Raw genomic sequence first — 23,196 nt, 5'->3', positions numbered from 1 at the left:
TGGTTACAGCAACTGGGTGGTGGACCTCATGGCCCACATGGCCTTCAAGGAATAAGACCTCTGGACCACAAGCCCCAGCAAGAGCACGAAAGGAAGAGAAACGCCCTCAGCTGCTGGGGAGTCCCAGCCATCCTCAGTCCCCCACTTCACTGAGAATCTCCCCTCCTCACAATTTCTATGCAGACCTCCTGAAGAGGGAGGAGCCTAGGGAGCTCTACTTTGTAATGTACCATCAATAAAGTCCCCTGTGCTAAAGAATAAAAAATAAATAATAATATTAATTCGGCATTAACTCTGACTTGAGTAGAGCTATTAGAAGGTTTGAACAGAGAAGTGACATTAATGTATTTTCATAGGACCACTCTGGCTGTTGGGTTGAAAATGAGGGGTGAGAATGGAAGCAAAACGATCAGTGAGGAGGCTACTGCAATATTCTAGATGAGAGGTGAAAGTGGCTTAGATCTGGGTGGTAGTGGTGGAGAGAGTGAGAAGTGATCATTAGATCTATTCTGAAGGCAGTGCAGATAGGACTTGATGGTAGGTAGGATGTGGGCAGGCAGAAAAATGGGAGTTATGGATGACTCCAAGTTTTTGACCCAAGCAATAGAAAAAAAAAAAAAAGGGAAGTCCATTTAGTGAGGTGATGATGACTCTAGGAGAAACAGGTTTGGGTTAATAGAAACAGATCAGAATGTCAGTTTCAGTTGAGTAAAATTTGAGTTGTCTCAAAATACATGAGATCTAGAGAAATGTAAGACCTAAAACCATAAAACTTCTAGAAGAAAGCACTGGAGAAAATATTCATGACTTTGAGTTAGCCAAATAATTTTTAGATACAACCCAAAAACACAATCCATAATAAAAATATAATAAATTTGAGTTTATCAAAATTTAAAACTTTTGTACTTCAAAGACACTATTAAGAAAATGAAAAGATAAGCCATTGACTTGGAGAAAATATTTGCAAATTATGTATCTGATAAAGTACTTGTATCTAAAATACATAAATAATTTTTACAGCTCTATAGTAAGACAACTCAGTTAATAAATGAGTAAAAAATGTAAACAGCTGGGTGTGGTGGTTCACACCTGTAATCCTAGAACTTTGGGAGGCCCAGGTGGGTGGGTCACTTGAGGTCAGGAGTTCAAAACCAGCCTGGCTGATATGGTGAAACTCTGTCTCTATTTTTAGTAGGGACAGGGTTTTATTTTATTTTCAACTAAAAATACAAAAATTTTATTTTCAACTAAAATACAAAGATTAGCTTGGTGTGGTGGCGAGCACCTGCAATCCCAGCTACTCAGGAGGCTAAGGCAAGAGAATCGCATAAGCCCAGGAGATGGAGGTTGCAGTGAGCCAAGATTGTACCACTGCACTCTAGCCTGGGTGACAGAGTGAGACTCTTGTGTCAAACAAACAAAAACAAACAAAAAGTAGAGTCATTTTACTAAGAAGATATACGAATGGCTAATAAGAATATGAAAAAATACTCAAAATCATGAATCATGAAGGAAGTGCAAGTTAAAAGCTGGAGACACCATTATACATCTGCGTTAAAGTGTATAATTAAATACAGATAATACCAAATGTTGGAAAAGATGTGGAAAAACTGGAACTTTCAGACATTGTTGTCAGAAAAGTAAAATGATGCAGCCATGTTGAAAAGTATATGGGCAGTTTCTTAAAAAGTTACACATAAGTTTATCATATGACTCAGAGATTCTACCGCTAGGAATCCTCCCAAAAGAAGTTAGTTTACACAAAGACATATTGCAAGTGTTCTTAGCAACACTGTGGATAATACCACCAAACTGAATATAATCCACATGTCCATCAACAGGTGAATGAATAAACAAAGTGTAGTGTGTCCACATGATTAAATATAATTAAGCAACAAAAAGAGGTGAAATTGAAATGTGGATATGTGCTACTATATTTATGAATCTCAAAAAACATTATTCTAAGTGAAAGAGGTCAGGTGCAAATCACTACATATTGTATGATTCCATTTACATGCAATGTTCAGAAAACACAACTTACAGGGATAGAAAACAGACCAGTGTTTGTCTAGGGTTGGGGCTAGGAGTGGAGGCAAAAAGGCACAAAGGAACTTTTTGGGGTTATAAAAATGTTCCAAAGCTGGATTGTAGTGTGATATTGCATGTTTATATATCTACCAAAAATTCATTAATTTGTACACTAACAATGGGTGAATTTTATGATATGTAAGTTGTATTTTAATAAGCCTACTAAACATATGAGTTGTCTTATTAGATGTGCAAAAGTGGATGTTGAGTATGCAGTTGCATATTTAGTCTGGAAGAAGTCCACACTGGAGATAAAAATTTGGAACTGGTCAGTAAATGGATTGAATTTAAAGTCTTGAGATGACAACAATAATTGATAAAGACAAGAAAGCCAAGCACTGAACCTAGGGGGCTCCAACATGGGGTAGTCGGGATGTGAATAAGAACAAGCAAAGGAGAAAGAACGGCACAGCCAGTGAGGCAGAAGGAAAACCAGGCAAGTGGACTCCTGGGAGTCAGGTACAAAAGTAGGAGAGGGTGGTGAGCACCATCAAATGCTGTGAAAATCAAGTAAGATAAAGACTAAGAACTGGCTATTGAATTTAGCAAATGTGTGATTCATTGGTCACTTTGGCAAGGACATTTTCAATAAATGGGTGGGATTGTGAGTTACATTGGAGTGATTTCAAGAGAGGATTGGAGACAAAAATGAGAAAAAATGAGTTCGAAGGAATTTTGCTTTAAATAAGTCGAAGGAATTTTGCTTTAAATAAGTTTTGTTTTGTTTTATTTGTTTTCTTTAAAGGAGAATAGGGAATCGGGGCTGTGAGTTCAGATTAATTAAGGCCTTAGTTTTCCTCACAACTAATCATAGGTAATATTTATTTGTACATATTAGTGCTTTAATTTAGTCTTCCCAGTACTGTGTGAGCTAGTGAACTGCAGCATTGGTGAATGTCTTGACATTTCCTACATTCTCCACTGTGCATTCTGGGACTAGAATGTTCATCCGATTCTCCAGCTGGTGGGCACTAAGGTAACCCCCAAGGCCCAGCTCCTTCAGGCAACTCCCTTCTATGTCTCATGCTGTGCTTTATAACATTTCCCCATCCCTGGACCAGTCTCTCCAGGTCCTCATGACTTTTTAAAAGTATGCCTAAAATAAACACTGTATTTCCTTTCATTTACATCATATTTCACTGGATTCTGAACTTTCTTTTCCACCAATACTGAGGAATTGGCTCTGAAATGATGCTTTAATCAGAGAAACTGACACGAATGAATGGAAAACAGATGTTCGTAATGAAGAAATTTGTGTTCATAAGAAACGACTTAATGTGTGATAGTTACTCCCTCAAGAGATGGTGCAAGACGGAATCATGGGGGAAGGCGTGTACTTTTAAGCTAGATGTTTATTTTATTTGGAACTATGCCACATTTGTTGAAATGCTTGCTTTATCTGGAATGTCATGATGATATATATGTTTGAAGAGCAGATTAGAAACCAAGCTTTCACTGCATGGGTTTGTGGTGCTGTTCATTAGGGAGGTGGCACCTCTGGGCATGTGCCTGAAGTAGTGTGGGAGGCCACAGGTTGGGGTGCCAGTCTCTGTCTCTAAATGCAGCCCAACCTTGGAGTCTTATAGAACAGAGGGTCACAGGTTCAAGGTGAGGAGCTGGCTGGTATCACTGAGGGGCAGCCCAGACTCATGAGAAGTTTGGGAAGTAAAATGTCAAAGGAGGAATGAAATATGTGGATCCAAACGTTTGAGCAGACTTGGTTGGGAAGACATGGTGGAAATGGTGGTCAGCGTGGTAAGTAAGCACACCTAAGGCAGAGCAACACCTAGAGGGAAAAGCAGAGAGGCCACCTGGAGACACTGTTCACTCAGAGCACCCTCTGCATGCCAGGACTATGCTAAGCAGAGTTGAAAGTCAGGCTCTACCCTCAAGGAGTGCTAGTTTGGTGAAGGAGGGAGGTGGTGTACCAATGAAAAGATGCCTCTGGATATTCACATTGGCACAAGGACCATGCGAGCAAAGAGAAGGTCTATTCATCTTACTATGGGGAATGGAGGATGTTTTCCAAATGGGGTGACATGTATATATTGATATTTGAGAGATGAATAGCTAGAAAAAGACAAATGAAATCCTCAAATAGGAAATAGGCTATTCTAAGGAGGGAGAGAGAGGTGGGTGGCCTACCTGAGTGTCATGCTGTTTTTTTTTTTTTTTAAGTGGCTAGCCATGTGCAGAAAGCAGAAACTGGATCCCTTCCTGACACCTTACACTAAAATTAACTCCAGATGGATTAAAAGCTTAAACATAAGACCTAACATGATAAAAACCCTAGAATAAAATCTAGGCAGAACCATTCAGAACATAGGCATAGGCAAGGACTTCATGACTAAAACACCAAAAGCTTTGGCGACAAAAGCCAAAATAGACAAATGTGACCTAATTAAACTCCAGAGCTTCTGCACAGCAAAATAAAGAATCATTAGCATGAATCAGCAACCAACAGAACGGGAAAGAATTTTTGCAATCTACTCATCTGACAAAGGGCTGATATCCAGAATCTACAAAGAACTAAGACAGATTTACAAGAAAAAAACAAACAAGCCCATTCAAAAATAGGCAAAGGATATGAACAGACACTCTACAAAAGAAGACATATATGAGGCCAACAAACATATGAAAAAATGCTCATCATCACTGGTCATTAGAGAAATGCAAATCAAAACTACATTGAGATAAAATCTCACTCCAGTTACAACGCGATCATTAAAAATTCTGGAGACAACAGATGCTGGAGAGGATGTGGAGAAACTGGAACACTTTTACACTGTTGGTGGGAGTGTAAATTAGTTCAATCATTGTGGAAGACAGTGTGGCGATTCCTCAAGGACCTAGAAATAGAAATTCCATTTGACCCAGCAATCCCATTACTGGGTATATATCCAAAGGATTACAAACCATTCTACTATAAGGACACAGGCACAAGAATGTTCATTGCAGCACTGTTTACACTAGCAAAGACTTGGAACCAACCCAAATGCCCATCGATGACAGACTGGACAAGGAAAATGTGGCACATATACACCATGGAATACTATGCAGTCATAAAAAACGATGAGTTCGTGTCCTTTGTAGGGACATGGATGAATTTGGAAACCATCATTCTCAGCAAACTGGCACAAGAACTGAAAATCAAACAATACATGTTCTCACTCATAGGCAGGTGTTGAACAATGAGAACACATGGACACAGGGAGGGGAGCATCACCTACTGGGGTCTGTTGGGGGGAACTAGGGGAGGGACAGTAGGGGGTGGGGAGCTAGAAAGGGATAACATGGGGGAAATACCAGATATAGGTGATAGGGAGGAAGGCAGCAAACCATATTGCCATGTATATACCTATGCAACAATCCTGCATGTTCTTCACATGTACCCCAAAACCTAGAATGTAATAAAAAATATATATATATATAAATGAAGCACAGTCAGATTATCAATCTTGTGAAGACTCTAAACTGGCTTTATGCACCATATTAATATTCCTCTGTGGGTTTCTGGACCCACTGTTGACAGTGCTGGCTGGGTCATAGCATTGCCATTGTACCTTCCATGGGTAACTATAAACCATCAGCTCCAAAGATCAAAGAGGGTTCAGTCTGAAGCTATGGAATAATGCTGGAGTGCAACAATTAGGAACATGGATTTGGATGTCAACATACTGGAGTTTGACTTTTGGCCTCACCACTTCTGGCTGCTGGTTCTCTCTGAACTTTAGTCTCCTATCAATGAAACAATGCTTGATAGTAGGACTGTTCTGAGATTTAAATAATATAATGGATGTAAAGACCTTAGCAAGGTGCCTGCAAGCTTTTTGCCTAACTCAGAACATGGTCTTAGTTCTCAGAGTTCAAAATGTCAGATTGATCATGTGTCTGTCTGTTTATCACTGCTTCCATCCCCCACTCTGGGAGGGTAAAATTCTCAGGTTAACCAATAAGTGCTTAGAGAAGAAAAATAAAATGGAAACATACAAGCTTAAAAAGTCCCATAGCTTTCTCAGCATCAATCTGTAGGCATAAACTTTCTTGTTATGGCTGAGGAGACTACTGAATCTGAGACTACTAAACACTTAAGGTAAGCAGTGTTTATAAATTGATCGTGAAGGAGAGCTTCATAATACTATTAACTTTAGCTCAGGTTACCAAGTCTTGCCTGCAGGCACAATTTCAAACATGCAACTCTCCCCTTAACATGTAAAAAAGGTGAGGGAAGTGAGAGGATGGGCTCAACATTTGAAAATCAATAAACATAATACACTGCATTAACAGAATGCAGTGCATTGAAAGTGCATGATCTTCCCAAGTGATGCAAGAAAAGCATTTGATAATGCTTTTTAAAATTTAGCCACTTTCCATAATAAGAACACTCCACAAACTAGGAATAGAAGCAAACTATATCAACAAAATTAAGGGAATACAAAAAGCCCATCGCTAACACCATTCTCAATGGTGAAAAACGGAAAGCTTTTTCTGTAAGATCAGAAACAAGGCAAAGATGCCTATTCTTACCACTTCTATTTAACAGAGTATTGAAAGTCTGAGAGCAATTTGGCAAGGAAAGAAAATGAAAGCCATCTAAACTGAGAAGGAAGAAGTAACATTATCCTTGTTCCTGGTTCAAGCCTAAAGATTACACAAAAAATTGTTAGAACTAATAAAGAATTCAGCAAAACTACAGGATATCAAATCAACACACAAAAATCAGTTGCATTTGTATACACTAAAAATGAGCAATCCAAAAACAAAATTAAGAAAACAATGCCATTTACAATAACATAGAAAAGAATAAAATACTTAGGAATAAATCTAACTAAGAAAATGAAGAACTTGTACATTGAAAGCTATAAAAAAGTGCTAAAATTAAAGACACAAATAAATGGAAAGACATTCTGTGTTTATAGATTGGAAGACCTAATATTGTTAAAACATCAATACTACTCCCAAATTGTCTACAGATTCAATGCAATCTCTATCAAAATCCCCACAGCTTTTTTTTTTTTTTTTTTTTTCAGAAACAGAAAAATTCATTCTAAAATTCTTATGGAGTATCAAAGGACCTCAATGAGCAAAACAGTTTTTAAAAAGAAGGACAAAATTGGAGGAACATATTCTGGTTTCAAAACATATTAAAAAACTACAGTGATCAAAGCAGGTTGGTACTAGCAAAAGATAGACATATAAACCAATTGAATAGAATTGAAAGTCTGAAAATAAACCCTTGAGTATATGATCAAATGATCTTCAGCAAGAGTGTAAAGACCACTCAATGGGGGAAGGAGAGTCTTCAACAAAAGTTCTTGGGAGAACTGGATATCCACATGGAAAAAAAATGAAGTTTGTCCCTTACCTTATATCATATACAAAAATTAACTCAAAATGAATCCAAGAGCTAAGCATAATACCTAAAATTATACAACTTCTAAAAGATAATCTTTATGACATTGAATTTGGCAAGGTTTCATGGATGTAACACCCAAAGTACAGATAAAAAAAAAAAGCAAAAATAAACAAATGGGGCTATACTTAAAAGCTTCTTTGTAATTATTTCTCCCTTAGGAACACCAAACTGAACAATTATCTATGCAAGAAAACACCTTTATAAGAAACAAATAATCAGGTGAGTGATCACAGTATCTAGTTTTAATATAATAACAAGGAAAGATGCATTGAGGACGGCAGCAAGGGAAGTCTTGCCTTGCCTACACAACCCTTTTTTTTGAACCCAGACAGCACAGCACAGAGAAAGAATCTATGTACTTGGAAGATAAAGAGTGAGGTGACCCTCTTCACAGAACTGGAAAAAACCACCTTAAATTTCATATAGAGCCAAAAGAGCCTGCATAGCCAAGACAACTCTAAGCAAAAAGAGCAAAGCTGGAGGCATCATGCTACCTGACTTCAAACTATACTACAAGGCTACAGTAATCAAAACAGCATGGTACTGGTACCAAAACAGAGATATAGACCAATGGAACAGAACAGAGGCCTTGGAGGCAATGCCACACATCTACAACCATGGGGAACATTTAGATCAGTCCTGGGACAGAAGGGAATCCTCCCCTCCTCCCAGTGGGAAAACGCTGAGTCCAGGCTAGCCTCATGACCAGCTGACTAAAGTTGTCTACTTCTCTAAATAAATTGCAGCAGCAGTAAGGCTACAATGACTGCATTCCTTGGGCAAGCCCTGGTGCCATGCTGATCTCAGAGGCAGTGGGCTTGGCATGCAATCCAGTGTGATATCAGCTGCAGCAACTATGAGAGTGCTTCATGACTCCTTCCTAAATCCAGGTAGTGCAGTGTAGTGAGAGACTTCTTCTACTTGGAAGGACAGAGAAGAATACAGAGGACTTTGTCTTGCAATTTGGGTACCAGCTCAGCCACAGTAAAATAGGGCATGAGGCAGATTCCTGAAGTCCTCGATTATAGGACTTTGCTCCTGAACAGTGTTTCTAGACCCAGTTTGGGCCAGATGGGAATCTGCTGCTCTGGTGGGATATACCCAGTCCTGGCAGGATCCACAACCTGTTGACTAAAGTGGCCTTGGGCTTTGAGTAAACAATAGTGGCAGCCAGCCAGTAGTGTCTGTAGGTCTTGGGCAAGCCCAGGTCCATGCTAGCCTGGGAGTCTGTGGGATTCAGGTGTGACCCAGCAAGTGTGATCAGCAGGTGCCAGTTGTGGTGGTCACAGGGATGCCTGTATTACCCTTTCCCAACTTTAGGTACCCCAGTGCAGAGAAAGGTTCCTGCTTGGGGGAAAGTGAGGGAAGTGAGCAAGAGACTTCACCTGGAAATCAAGGGAATTCTCCCTTATCAGGTTCATCAAAGCTGTGTTTCTAAACACTGAAATAGCTGCAGTGGCCTCAGTCTTAGGTAATAACACTCAATCCCCTTTGAGTATTTGGAAAGCTCTCATAAAAAGGATGGGTGCAAGCAAGCCCAGACTGTGAAGATTGGAATAAATACCTAACTTTTTGATGCCCAGACATCCATGAATAAGCATTAAGAACATCCACGAAAACATGACATCACCAAGCAGACTAAATCTGCTTTAGCAGACTAAAACTGACCAATCTTGGAGTTATAGAGATCTGTGAACTCTCAGATATTCAGAATAGTTGTCTAGAGGGAGCTCAAGGAGCTTCAAGATAGCACAGAGAAGGAATTCTGAATTCTATCAGAAAAATTTAACAAAAAGATTGAAGTAATTAAAAAACTCAAGCAGAAGTTCTAGAGCTGAAGAATTCAATTGACTAACTGAAAAATGCATCAGAGTCTTTTGACAGCAAACTTGATCAATTAGAAGAAAGAATTAGTAAGCTCAAAGACAGGCTATATGAAGATACATAGAGAAAAAGAATGAAAATAAAATAAAAAAGAATGAGGTATGCCTACAATATCTAAAAACTAGCCCCAAAAGGGAAAAGCTTAGAGCTATTGACCATAAGGAGGATGCACAAAAAGAGCTCAGGGTAAAACATTTATTCAAAAAAAAAAAAAAAAAAAAAAAAAAAAAAAAAAAAAACAAAAAAAAAAAAAAAAACCACCAAAAAAACAAAGAAGTTTCCAAATTTAGAGAAATATATCAACATCCAGGTACAAGAATGTCAAAGAACACCAAAACATTCAACTCCACTAAGACTACCTCAAGGTCTATAAAAATCACACTCTTAAAATTTGGGGACAAAGAGAGGATCCTAAGAGCAGCAAGAGAAAAAAAACAAATAACATATAAAGTAGCTCTGATACATCTGGCAGCAGACTTCTCAGTGGAAAACTTATAGGCAATGATGGAATGGGATGATATATTCAAAGTGCTGAAGAAAACAAACAAACAAAACTTCCAACCTAGCATATTATATCTAACAAAGTTGTCCTTTAAATATGAAGGAGAAATAAAGACTTTTCTAGGCAAGCAAAAGCCAAGGGATTTCATTATCACCAGACCTATCCTACAAGAAATGCTAAAGGGAGTTCTTCAAACTACAAGAGAAGAATGCTAATGAGCAACAAGAAATCTGAAGGTATAAAACTCACTAGTAAACATAAGTACACAGACAAACACAGAATACCCTAACAATGTAATTGCAGTGTTTAAATCACTCATATTTTTAGACTGAAGACTAAAAAAACTATCAAAAATAATAACTATAACAATTTGTCAAGAGATAGACAGTACAAAAACAGATAAGTAGAAACAACAAAAAATAGAAAAGCAGGGGGAATTAGGGTTTAAATATAGAGTTTTTCAGTTTTTGCTTCTTATTTTCTTTTCATTGTAATCAGAGTTAAGTTGTCATCAGCTTAAAATAACTGGTTTTAAGATGTTATTTGCAAGGCTCATGGTAACCACAGAGCAAAAAACTAAAAAAAAAAAAAAAAAAAAAAAAAAAAAAAAAAAAAAAAAAAAAAAAGCAAACAATTCGTAACATACTACCAGAGAAAATTACTTATACTCTTAGAAAGGAAGAAGGGAGAAACGAAGAGAGGAATAACAAAACAACCAGAAAACAAATAAGAAAATGACAGCAGCAAGTCCCTCCCTGTGAATAATGGTGTTGCATATAAATGAATTAAATTCTCTAATTAAAAGATATAGAGTGGCTGAACAGATTAAATAAAATAAAAATAAAACAAGAGCCAACTATATGCTGCCTATAAGAGACTCACTTCACTTATAAAGATGCAAATAGACTGAAAATAAAGGGGTAGAAAAAGTTATTCTGTGTACATGGAAATGTAAAAAGAGCAAGAGTAGCTGTATGTATATCAGATAAAATAGATTTCAAGACAAAAACTGTAAAAAGAGACAAAGAAGGTCATTATATAATGATAAAGGGGTAAATTCAGCAAGAGGATATAATACTTGTAAATACATATGCACCCAGTACTGAGACACCCAGATATAAAAAGCAAATATTATTAGACCTAAACCTCAATACAAAAGTCTACCACTAAAAATAGTTGGGGATCTTAATACCCCCTTTCAGCGTTGGATAGATCATTTAGAGAGAAAATCAACAAACTAATATTGGACTTAATCTGTAACATAAAGCAAGTAAAACTAACAGACCTTTAAAGAACATTTCATCCAGCAGCTGCAGAATACAGCACATGGAGCATGCTCAAGGATAGACTATATGTCAGGCTACAAAACAAGTCTTAAAAATTTCAAAAGTGTTGAAATCATATCAGGTAACTTTTCTAACCACAATAAAATAAAATGAGAAATCAATAACAAGAGAAACTCTGAAAACTATACAAGTTAATTAAAATTAAACAATATGCTCTAGAACAACGATTGGGTCAATGAAGACATTAAAAAAAATAAAAGATTTCTTGGGACAAATGAAAATTGAAACACACATACCAAAACCTATGGGGTATAGCAAAAGCATTACCAAGGGAAGTTTATAGCAATAAACACCTATGCCAAAAATGTAGAAAAATTTTAAATAACCTCACAATGCATCTTAAAGAAACAGAAAATCAAGAGCACATCAAGACTCGAAATTAATAGAAGAAAAATAATAAAGATCAGAGCAGAAATCAATGAAAGTGAAATTTAAAAAAAGAAAAGATCAGTGAAATGAAAAACTGTGTTTTGAAAAGATAAACAAAATGGACAAAATTTTAGCCAGACTAAGAAAAAAGAGAAGACCCACATAAATAAAATCAGAGACAAAAATGGAGACATTACAACTGATACCACAGAAATTTAAATATCATTAGAGACTATTATGAGCAACTATACACCATATTTCTTCTAGAAACTCAGAAGAAATGGATAGATTTCTAGACATATACAACCTACCAAGATTGAAACATGAAGAAATAATAAAACAAGTAATGAGATAGAGGCAGTAATAAAAAGTGTCTTCCTTCAAAGAAAAGCTCAGGAACTGATGGCTACACTCCTGAATTTACCAAACATTTAAAGAATAACTATTATGATTCCTACACAAACTATTCCAAAACACAAAGGAGGTAATATTTGTAAACTTATGATATAAGGCCAGTATTATCTTGATACCAAAACTGGACAAAGACACGACAACCAAAAAACCCTACAAGCCAATATCTCTGATGCACACTGATGCAAAAATCATCAACAAAATACTAGCAAACTGTATTCAATAATACGTTAACATCGTTCCTCATAATCATGTGGGATTCATCCCAGGGATGCAAGGATAGTTCAATATATGCAAATCAATAAAGTAATACATCATATCAACAGAATGAAGGAAAAAGTATGTATGATCATTTCAGTAGATGTGAAAAAATATTTGCAAATTACTCCTCTGAAAGAAGACTAATATTCAGAATATACTAGGAACTCAAATGTCTCAACAGATAAAACATAATCTTATTAAAAATAGGCAAAAATATTGATGGATATTTCTCAAAAGAACACATACAAATAGCCAACAGGTATATGCAAAAATTCTCAAATTCACTAATCATGAGGGACATACAAATTAAACCACAATAAGATATCTTACTGTGGTTTCATCAAAAAGACAAAAAATAACAAATGCTGGCAAGGATGCAGAGAAAGGGGAATACTTGTACACTGTTAGTAAGAATGTAAATTTGTACAGCCATTATGGAAAACAATATGAAGTTTTCTAAAAAAATTGAAAATAGAACTACTCTATGATCCAGCAACCCCACTGCTGTGTATATATCCAAAAGAAAAGAAATCACTATATCAAAGAGACATCTGAACTCCTGTTTTTATTGCAGCACTATTCACAACAGTTAAGATATGGAATCAACCTAAGTATCCATCACTGGATGGATGGATGAAGAAAACATACTACATATACACAATGGAATATTATTCAGCCATAAAAAAGAATGAAAATTTTCAGTTTGCAACAACATGGATGAAACTGGAAGACGTTGTATTTGTGAAGTAAGCCAGGCACAGAAAGACAACTCTACATGTTTTCACTCATATGTGGGAGCTGAAACAATTGGTCTGATAGAGATAGTGAGTAGAATGATGGTTGCCAGAGGCAGGACCCTGTCTTAAGTATTTATTGTTATACCCACGGCAGTTTTTCAACAAATGTTTATCAAGCTCCAAATACTGCACTGGGGAACAAGCAATGGATATAGTAGACAAAGTCTTGCTCTCAGGGAGCTTTCCTTCTAATGACCAAGACAGTCAGCTGACTGAAAAATGCCAGGAGGTGATAAGTGCTCTGAAGGAAAATAGAGCCAGGAGAGAGGAAAGAGGACAGAGGTGGGAAAGGGACATTCTAGTTGAAAGGTCAGGGAATCCCTCTCCAGTCTCCACCTCTCCCCAGCCACCAGATCCCTACATCCATAAATCCATGTCCACTTGGATATTCAACAGGCATCCCAACTTTGCATGTCCATTCAATTTCTACCCCAAAACCTGTCCTTTCTGCCATCTTTTCCTTCTCTCAAACTCTACTGGGAAAATAGAGTTACTCCACTTTCCCAACAGCTCAAGTCAAAAACTATGGACACGACATTCCTGGATTCATAATTCTTGTTCAATCAAGAAATATACCTATTTGTCGCTACCTTCCAAATACCCAGATTTTCCACACTCTTTCCACCCCTTCCGCTACCCGCCAGTCCCCTTCCCCAATCACTCCCACCTTGATTTTTGCTGTTGGCCTCTGCCTGGTCTCTGTGCTTCTGCCCTTGCTCCTTTCAAAGTCTGCTCACAGCACAGTAGCCTTTAGCCTTAAGGCTGATTATGTCAGTCCTGGGCTTGAACCCTCCAATGACGCTCATCTCATTCGGATTAAAAGTCTCAGGGCCCACTAGGCTGGGTACAATTCCCCTCCTCCCTTGTGATTTAATTTTTTTTCTTCTCCTTGCTCACTTTCCACCACCCTTGCCTCCTGGCTGTTGCTTAACATCTCAAGCACATTCCTGCTTTAAGACCACTACCTGGAACATTCTCCCCTTGGGAATCTCTCATTTCCTTTCATAAATGCACCTCATCTCCTCACTGCCACTGCAGTCCTGCCAGCTTATTCTTTACCTTTCTCTTCAGCACTTCTCATACCTGCTGTACTCTATGTTTATCTAGCTTACTTCATTTTTCTCTTTTTTTCCTCTCATTCCTCCCACAACTGGAGTATAAACTCTGTGGCAGTGTTCATGCAATCTATTATTGTCCTTATTTTACAAATAAAGAAACTAAAGTTTAAGGAGGTTGGAGAACTTGCCCAAGGGAGTAAGACAGGTAGACGCTGGTACCCACAGTCGTCCAAGCCAAAGCCTATGGTTTTAACTGCAACACCTCAATTGCCTTTCAGTCACAAGCTCCATAAAGAGACAAGTGGAGAAATGTCTTTAGGTGGGAACCAAAGCCCGGGAATGCTCAGATGGTCATAAGGCATGCGGAGGCCAGTAAGGAGTCAACCAAAGTGGGGCATGCTGGAAAAGGGTGGAAAATACAACTGGAAGGTGCCCAACTGCATAGGATCTTAGAACCTGGAATAACTAAGAGAGTGTGGATTTTATATAATGTAAGATAAGATTTCTGAGTAGAAAAGTGAGGTATCGATGATAGACTGGACAGGGAAAATGTGGCATATACACACCATGGAATACTATGCAGCCATAAAAAACGATGAGTTCATGTCCTTTGTAGTGACATGGATGAACTGGAAACCATAATTCTCAGCAAACTGATGCAAGAACAGAAAATCCAACACCAAATGTTCTCACTCATAGGTGGGTGTTAAACAATGAGAACACATGGACACAGGGAGGGAAGCATCACACAATGGGGTCTGTTGGGGGGAAAGACGGGGAGGACAGTGGGGAGTGGGGAGTTGGGGAGAGATAGCATGGGGAGAAATGCCAGATATAGGTGATGGGGAGGAAGGCAGCAAATCACACTGCCATGTGTGTACCTATGCAACAATCTTGCATGTTCTTCACATGTACCCCTAAGCCTAAAATGCAATTTTTTAAAAAAAGAACAGTTTTAAAGAAAATTAATGTGGTAGTAAAAATGTCCATACATTCTTTGACATTCCTTCTTCAAAAGAAGGAGTCTGATTTTATTTAAATGTGGGCTGGATTTAGGGACATGCTTCTGACAAATATGTTGAAAGCACTGATAGGTGATTTTCAAGACTGGATCATAAAGCACATGGCTCCTCCTATCTTGCTCTCGACCCTCTCTGTCTTTTCTGCACATACATCTGTGTGTTTCCAGGTCCTGAATCTCCCCATGCAGACTCCTCCACATGTGGAGGCTCCATTCCTCTGTCACCTCCCTTGCCACCCTTGCCTGCCTAGGGCAGTCCTGCACTCTGTCGTTTCTCCCAGCACCCATCATTCCCTGTTACTTGTCTGTCTCCCGCTCTAATGTCACTGGAATAATAATACTTCCTCTGCTCTCTTGACTCTGCTGGCTTTGACTTCTCATTTCTGACAGCTGCCAGGCTCCACAGGCTCCTTATCCACCATGTGCTCCACCTCTCACTGCTGGGGATGTCTTCTGTTTGTCTTGGATCATCAGTGCTACCAATTCATCAGCAGCTTCCAGCTCCAACCAGGGCTTCCCAGACACTGGCTGGCTGTGGTGTGGCTCCGGCAGGCAGGTCTCAGCCTTCTGTCTATTCCATACCTTTTCATTCTCCAATTCAGAAATACTGCTTTTTGCGGGGGAAGTGACTAATGCACAGATCATCTCCATGGTGACACTGGACAGTATCTTCTTCATTTTACAGATCAGAAAATTGTTCACTTTTTATGTCACAGAGCCTTGATTGCTGGCCACCTCTTCTGGCAGGTTTTCCCCTTGATTTTAAAATAAATAATTAAATATCCAATAGCTGTGCTAAGGACTGCATTGTGTCCCCCTCTAAAAATATATATGTTGAAGTCTTCTCCCCCAGTGTGACTGCATTTAGAGACAGGACCTATAGGAGGTAATTAAGGTCAAATGAGATCATAAGGAAGGGACCCTGATAGGATTAGGATTAGTGTCCTTATAAGAAGAGGCACCAGAGCCTCCCCCTCCCCCATTGCAGGCACAGAGAAGAGGTCATGTGAGCACAAAGCAAGATGGTGGCCACCAGCTAGCCCACAAAGGAAGGCCTCACTGGAAACCGGCCATGCTGACACCCTGATCTCGGACTTCCAGCCTTCAGAACAATGAGAAAATTAATGTTTGGTGTTTAAGACCCCCAGTCTATGGTATTTTGTTATGGCAGCCTGAACTGACAAGTTGTAATGCTCAATAATAAATAATTTTGAACATATAGCAAAAGAGCCATATGAGATAAACTTTGTTCTGTTTTTATTAATTCATAACAGCTCTCATTGTATCATTGCTCTTAGATTAGAACCATATTTTTCCAATCCAAGAGTCAACTTGCTTCCAAAGTCCTCTAGTTTCCAACAGTTACTTATTTCTCAACTTTGCCATAGGGAAAACATTCTAACAATTATGTAACAATTAAAAAGTGTAACACTTCTCCTCTTGTCTAATCCACTTTTCATGAAAAGCAATGCCTGAAGGGTGGTTATTTTCCCAAAAATAAGTAGGTAATTCATGACTTTCATTGTACTGGGGAAGAAGGAAAGGCATGTGTAGGGGGAGAAGTGTATGTGTCCTCAATGGCAAGGTCACCAGGAGCCTCAGAAACCTCCCTCATTTCTTCCAAGCATCTGATTCAAGCCTCACTCAGTTGATACATATGTCTTCCCTAACAATTTTATCTTTCTTTGAGTTTCTGCATATTTAATTTCTATTCTAATAAATGATCCCTAACTTATGTACTGTGTTAGTCCATTTTGCATTGCTATAAAGGAATATTGGAGACTGGGTACTTTATAAAGAAAAGAGGCTTACTTTGGTTCACTGTTCTGCAGACTGTACAATAAGCCTCGTACCAGCATTTGCTGCTGGTGAGGACTTAGGAAGCTTTCACTTATGACAGAAGGGGAAGGGCAGTGGGGAAAGGCATGTCACATCGTGAGAGAGGGAGCAAGAGACAGGGGAGGAGTTTCCAGGCTCTTTTTTTTCTTTTTCTCTGAGGTGGAGTCTTGCTCTGTTGCCCAAGCTGGAGTACATTGGTGCGATCTCGGCTCACTGCAACCTGTGCTTCCCAGGTTCAAGCAATTCTCCTGCCTCAGCCTCCCAGGTAGCTGAGATTACAGGCACGTGCCACCACACCCAGCTAATGTCTGTATTTTTAGTAGAGATGGGGTTTTACCATGTTGACCAGGGTGGTTTCAAACTCCTGACCTCATGATCCACCTGCCTCGGCCTCTCAAAGTGCTGGGATTACAGGTGTGAGCCACCACCCAAGCTCTTTCTAACAACCAGCTGTCCTATGAGTGAATAGAGCAAGAATTCATTACCAGAGGACAACACCAAGCCATTCATGAGTTATGCCCCCGTGACCCAGACAACTCTCACTAGGCCCTACCTCTAACATTGAAGGTCACATTTCAGATTTGGAGGGGATAAACATCCAAAGAACATTATGTGGTTATAGAAACACATCTTGAAGCAATGTGTCCCGTCTCCTCAGCAGGGATTATCCTAGAAAGTTACTCACCAAGCTGGGGTAAAGAGGGTGGAGCAGCAGTGGCAATGCATGAAAAATAACACTCACAAAAAAATCCCTATAGTGCTCTGGGCTGAGCTCACAGTAGGCAATTAACAAGCACCAGCTGAATGGAAGAGAGGCACTTACTCCGTGGGCCTCTCCGGGCTGTCATACTCAGGAGGTAGGTCTTGGGCTCCTCTTGCACAGGCTCCTGCTGGTTGCCAAGGTGGGACTTTTCAGACACCATTTCCTCAGGGACAGTAGTTGGTGGCTGGAGGAAGAAGGTCAGAGGTTCAGAGACTCCCAGGACTTCATTTGAGTCTGTTCCGCTCTTGGGAAAATGGGTCACCAGTGAGGGGACAGGCCTTAGTACTATTCATATCTGGATAACCACAGTCCCTGTCACGTGACTCACTATGGGTACCCTCCCCCCCCCCGCCCCAGGGAAGAGGTGCCAACCCACAGTTCTTCTAGAAATGCTCTTGTGAAATTACGGAGGCATCCCCAAATGACATGATTATTTTCACTTTTTCTAGGTAACGTGTAGAGCTCTGCAGAAATTTGGAGGAAAGAAAAGCGGGAAAATCACAAACAGTTTGTCCCCACTTCAAATAATTTGCAAACAGCAGCTAAAGTGTCTCTGGATAATTCAGGGCAAATATTTAGTCCACCCTTTGGGCACCCCCAGGAAGAGCTCTGGTTCCTTCCCCAAACTCTCAGTGAAGGAAATCAAGGAAGCAGAATTGGCAATAACACCTTTGAGGACAGACAGCCTAAAGTTGCCTCCAAACTCAGATTAACCGTGGGACTTTGGGCAAGTTATTTAACTTTCTTATACATTGCTTTCTTATCTGTTAAAAAAATATGTATAATAAAAAGAGCCCATTTGTTGAGATGCTACAATGGATGAGTCATTGTACAAAGCACAGAGATTCTGATGTAAATTGGGGTGGAATTTATATTTAAAAAAAAGGTCCTCATGTGATTCTGATTGTGGAATGTAGCTACATTCCTTGCAATGCTCCCAACCTATAAAGTTCCAAACCTGGCCCATAAATCGCTTAGCATTTGAGAGCTGTTATGTTCCCTTCTCCATCCTTGCCCCTTTCTCCTCTTCAGTCTAAGCTCCACGGCAGCCTTGGCACTGGTCACTCACTGCTCACTGTGCCTATGACTCTGGAGCTAAGGGTTTGAACTCTTTTCATCTACTGCCTCCATGGCCCCTTGCCCTGGGCTGTAGAGCTGCAGACTGACCCCCCAGGAAGGGGTTAAAGCTTTGGAGCTGTGTCTGGCTGTCCGTCTGCTCAGTCCCCAGGAGTGGCTGGAGAGCTAGCCCACATGGCCAGGCAGCACCTCCCCAACCTCCTGGACCCTCCCTTGGGAGCCTTCATCCCAGCCTGCAGGAAAGGCTGAAAGTGACTCTGCCCAGCTTGCCCCAGCAAAAGTGTGCTGAGCAAGGGGGAAGCTGGGAGGGAGGTCTTTCTGTCTCCCTGTGCTCTGCTCATCTCTCCTGCCACCCTTCTCTGCAGCCCCTTCACGTGACTGCTGGCTCAAAATGGCGCTTCCCACCCCTCCCTTCCCTGCTGGCATCTCGATTGTTCCAAACAGAGCACCCATCCACAATAGCTGCTTCGCTGCCTCCCTTCTCAGAGGACAACTCCTTACCAAGGACTTACCTTGAAAAGATTTACCCTGCACAGGATGCTCCCAGCCTAGGAGGGGAAGGATCTGCCAGCAGACTCCGGAGAAAGGAGTTGGCTTCTGCCTCAGACTAAGGTGGAATTTGGGCTTGGAGTTGGAAAGAGGGAGTTCCCCAAGATTTGTAATCCTGTACTGCCATCTACTGCCCAGTATAGTCTATGGCCTTCAGTGAAACACTAAAACAGGCTCCTTCCGTCTTTTCTAGACTCCTCTCTCAGGAGATGGGAGAAAACTTAGAGTAAAAATGCTCAGGTATAGACCCCCACCTGATTGTGAGGCTCATCTACAAGTCTCTGTACCAGGCTCCTGCACCCTGGACAATCCGTCTGCATCCCTGCCTCACAGTCCCCAGGAGCAGGCCAAAAGTTGGTACCAACAGAAGGAAGGCTGCCCTTGTGGATTGTGTATGGCCCTGGGGATGCAGGCGGGTTGTTGATCAATGACATAATACACAGACACAGTTTCTTGTCACTTCCTACCTGTTTCTTTCTTGGCTGTCTTCGAACCTTTGAGTTCTTCTTCTGTCTTTCCATATCTGCATCCTCATCATTTTCAATGAACTCCTTTGTTTAAATGCAAAAGGGAGAGAATCTTAAGACAGGAAGAGAGGTATGACTTTTATGTTTTAAAATTAAAACTCCCATCTTGACCCTGGGCTTCCCTCCAGTAGTGCCGACTGTGAGTGAGGAGACAGTTAATCTGTGTGGCTATTGTCATCCGCTCTTCTCAACACAGACATGTTTTCGAAAAGTCGTATCCATATTGGAACATTATAAATGAGATGATGTTGCATCTTCCATTGCTCCAGGTCCTCATTTATGCATACAACATTTATTGAGCATTTACTATGTTCCAGGCTCTGGGGACACAGAATTGAAAGCCACATGCTGTCTGTTCTTAAAAGTCACCATCTAAGAAAGGTGACTAAGAAGTGAATCTGCTAGGACAGACAGAGAACCATGGCCCAGGACAGACATCAGATTCATAATAGGGATTTCACAGGTTAAGTTTTTCTGCTTCTAGCCTTACCAGCAGGAAAAGGGTAATAATCATATATGTTACACCATCAAAAAAGCTTCAATGTAAAGGAAATTTTGGCAGATTTTTTTGAAAAGGAAAAAAATCCTTTAACAGCGCAGACTTTATTTTCTCTTTCCACCTTATACTTTCTAATGTTTTAGTCATAAAATATTAGAGCTGAAGGCTCTAAAGTCTTCAAGCTCTAAAGTTTTTAGTCCTAGAGTTTTATAAATTGGGGCACAAGTGCCTCTGGGTGACCGGGAAGTTGCAAAATAAACACAGAACCTCTCTGTGGTACACCAAACTTACTAGAATTTTTTTCCTAAAATTAGAATTTTTTTTTTTCTTTGAGATGGAGTTTTGCTCTTGTCACCCCGGCTGGAGTGCAGTGGCCCAATCTTCTCGGGTTCAATTGATTCTCCTACCTCAGCCTCCCGGTAGCTGAGATTAGAGGCGTGCACCACCACCCCCCGGCTAATTTTGTATTTTTAGTAGAGACAGGCTTTCTCCATGTTGGTCAGGCTGGTCTTGAACTCCCGACCTCAGGTGATCTGTCCGCCTCAACCTCCCAAAGTTCTGGGATTCCAGGCGTGAGCCAGCACGCCTGGCCACTGTTTTTATACTGAAACAAATTTGGAACACAAAGTATGAATTTTAAACCTATATGATTTCAAAGAAATATCATGCAGGTTTCTGGGCAAGACCTTAATTACTCCTGACTCCCCTTGGCCACTGGGGTTAGGGAAGACATGAACCACAGAAACAGAGGAGGGAAGTGCGGTGGGACGAGAGAAGAGCCTTGGTTTGGGCCTTTCCTTTGTGTGTGTGACCTCTTCTCTGATTGTCCTCTGAGCCCCATCCTCACTCTTGACTCCTTCTTTGGGCCTGCCAAATAGGGAGTGTTCTTAGTTCGAGGGGTCCACCAACTTAGATTTCAAGATAATAATTATATTGAGGTATGAAAGCACGGCTTTTAATTTAGTTCTAAGTTTTTACTGACTTAGAATAGACTCGTAAGAAACCTGGGTGATCTTTTGCTTTTCTGTGTTTTCATCCTCTATCCTAACTATCCAGTAGGACTTCAGATAAGATAGAAGGTAAGTCCTGTGAGGGTGCAAGGTTTGTTTACTGCTGTATCCCCAAGGACTACAGGCACAAGACATACTTGGTTGTATGAATGGATAAGCAAATATAAATATATGTGGGTTTGTCGGTACTTGATCTTGCTTAAAATTAATCGGCATGGTTTGATAATGAGGTTCCTCGGGCTTTTTGGAGCACTGCATTGGACAGCATATCATCTCCATTTCTGACTCTGTCATCTCAAGCCAGTGAGCCCTTGAAACAAGAGAGAAGTAAGGACTGAGAAGAATATTCTCTCTTTTGTTGGGTGGTCTGCAGTCTCCAAATTAGACAGCCTTCCTTCCCTGGCGTGGGCAGTGCTTTAATGAGCCTTGCACACAATGAGTCAGACATTGCAGGTCTCCATGGACAGAGGATTGTATTAGCAAGTGTCTGCAATTGTTACCTCCATTCTGAATGTCTTTAGAAATCAACATGTTTCAGGCAGAGCTGGGCCCAATAATAGGTAGTAACTTAAAGCTGCTGTGTGTCAGAGTTCATAGAATGGTGACAAACAGCTTCAGGGCATTCAGGTGGAAGTAAGGCCTTGGAATGTCAGCAGGACTGCATTTCCTTCACCACCCACCGCCCTTTCTCCACCACATAGCTGATACAGCTCCCTCAGGGTGCATTTAGTAGATGTGTGTTAAATTAAACTAAATTTAGTTTGAGGATGCCTCTGTACTTTGAATTCTTACATAACAGACTGGAATCTTAGTAAACTAACTGAAAGCCTAACTTAGGAGTATACTTCCATAGCAGATAGCTGAGTCTCAGCCAATCACAGCAGCTGAGCTTCAATCAATCACAGGTGGCCTACTGATCAGACCATGTTTAAATAAGGCAACACTGAGCTGTAACTAATTAAGGTGTTTCTGTACTTCACTTTCATCTTTAGTCCATAGATGCTGTCTGCCCACAGAGCAGAGCAGAGCTCTCTCAATTTCTTCAGGTGCTGGGGGCTGCCCAATTCTCAAATCGTTCTTTGTATAATTAGACTCTATTGAACTTAATTCATCTAAAGCTTTTCTTTTAACAGTGCAATAGATGCTGGTTGGCCTAACTTCCTCATTCACAGACACGTGTAACGTAAGTGTGCACACACAAACACATCCCTAGAGGACATCAAAGTGGCCACTTACCTCTGTAATTATTTTCACTTTTTCTTCCCTGGGATTCATTTTGGCTGAGGTGGGTCCCTGACAATGAATAATGAAGAAGTCAGGCATTTTGAAATCAATGAAATAGCGTTTTTCTTACTATGGATATATATGAGTCAGGCCGTGATGGTAAATGAAGTGTTTGAGCTGAGTGGACTTTCCACTTACCAGGAATACCAGCAGAACCCAGGACTGGTGGAGATAAGCGCCCGAGGAAAGGAAGGAAGCCAGGTCTTCCTCTTCCTGGGAGCCTGTCTTTACTGTGCCCGTGGAGTTGGATGGCACTAGTTGGAATCCAGCTCCAGAAGGACCATTTTACAGTGCCTCTCCGCTACTGTCTTTCCGTACTCCCTGCTCTTGACCTTTGCCCTCATTTAACTGAGTAAAAAGACAAGACCAGAGAGGGCTACCACATCCCCTCCCCTCCCACCACACTGAGCCTTGCCGCCTGCTCCGCTTCTACTTGCTACTGTGAACCATCTTGTTCCCAGTCGGCCCCTCCTCCAACTGTGCACTGGGCCCCAT

At 40.4% G+C, this 23,196-nt stretch overlaps 1 protein-coding gene across 8 annotated transcripts in view; it reads right to left on the bottom strand.

The window, feature by feature from the left end:
- CC2D2A (coiled-coil and C2 domain containing 2A) overlaps positions 1–23,196 on the bottom strand; it is a 136,852-nt gene that overhangs the window by 107,729 nt on the left and 5,927 nt on the right. For 6 of the 8 annotated variants that reach the window (XM_037727939.1, XM_037727938.1, XM_037727934.1 and 3 more), the window contains exons 2-4: positions 22,654–22,710; positions 19,849–19,932; positions 17,816–17,939 (exon numbers count right to left, since the gene is read on the bottom strand). In XM_037727939.1, coding sequence (XP_037583867.1) covers positions 17,816–17,939; positions 19,849–19,932; positions 22,654–22,692 — 247 coding nt within the window. In that variant the 5' untranslated portion in view covers positions 22,693–22,710. Of the gene's footprint in view, positions 1–17,815; positions 17,940–19,344; positions 19,469–19,848; positions 19,933–22,653; positions 22,711–23,196 lie in introns of those variants that run through there. The other 2 variants (XM_037727936.1, XM_037727937.1) reach the window with 1 other exon arrangement.

The sequence above is a fragment of the Cebus imitator genome, unplaced genomic scaffold, assembly GCF_001604975.1.
Source record: "Cebus imitator isolate Cc_AM_T3 unplaced genomic scaffold, Cebus_imitator-1.0 Scaffold249, whole genome shotgun sequence".
Taxonomy (NCBI): domain Eukaryota; kingdom Metazoa; phylum Chordata; class Mammalia; order Primates; family Cebidae; genus Cebus; species Cebus imitator.
This window is presented reverse-complemented; position numbering and strand designations above follow the sequence as displayed.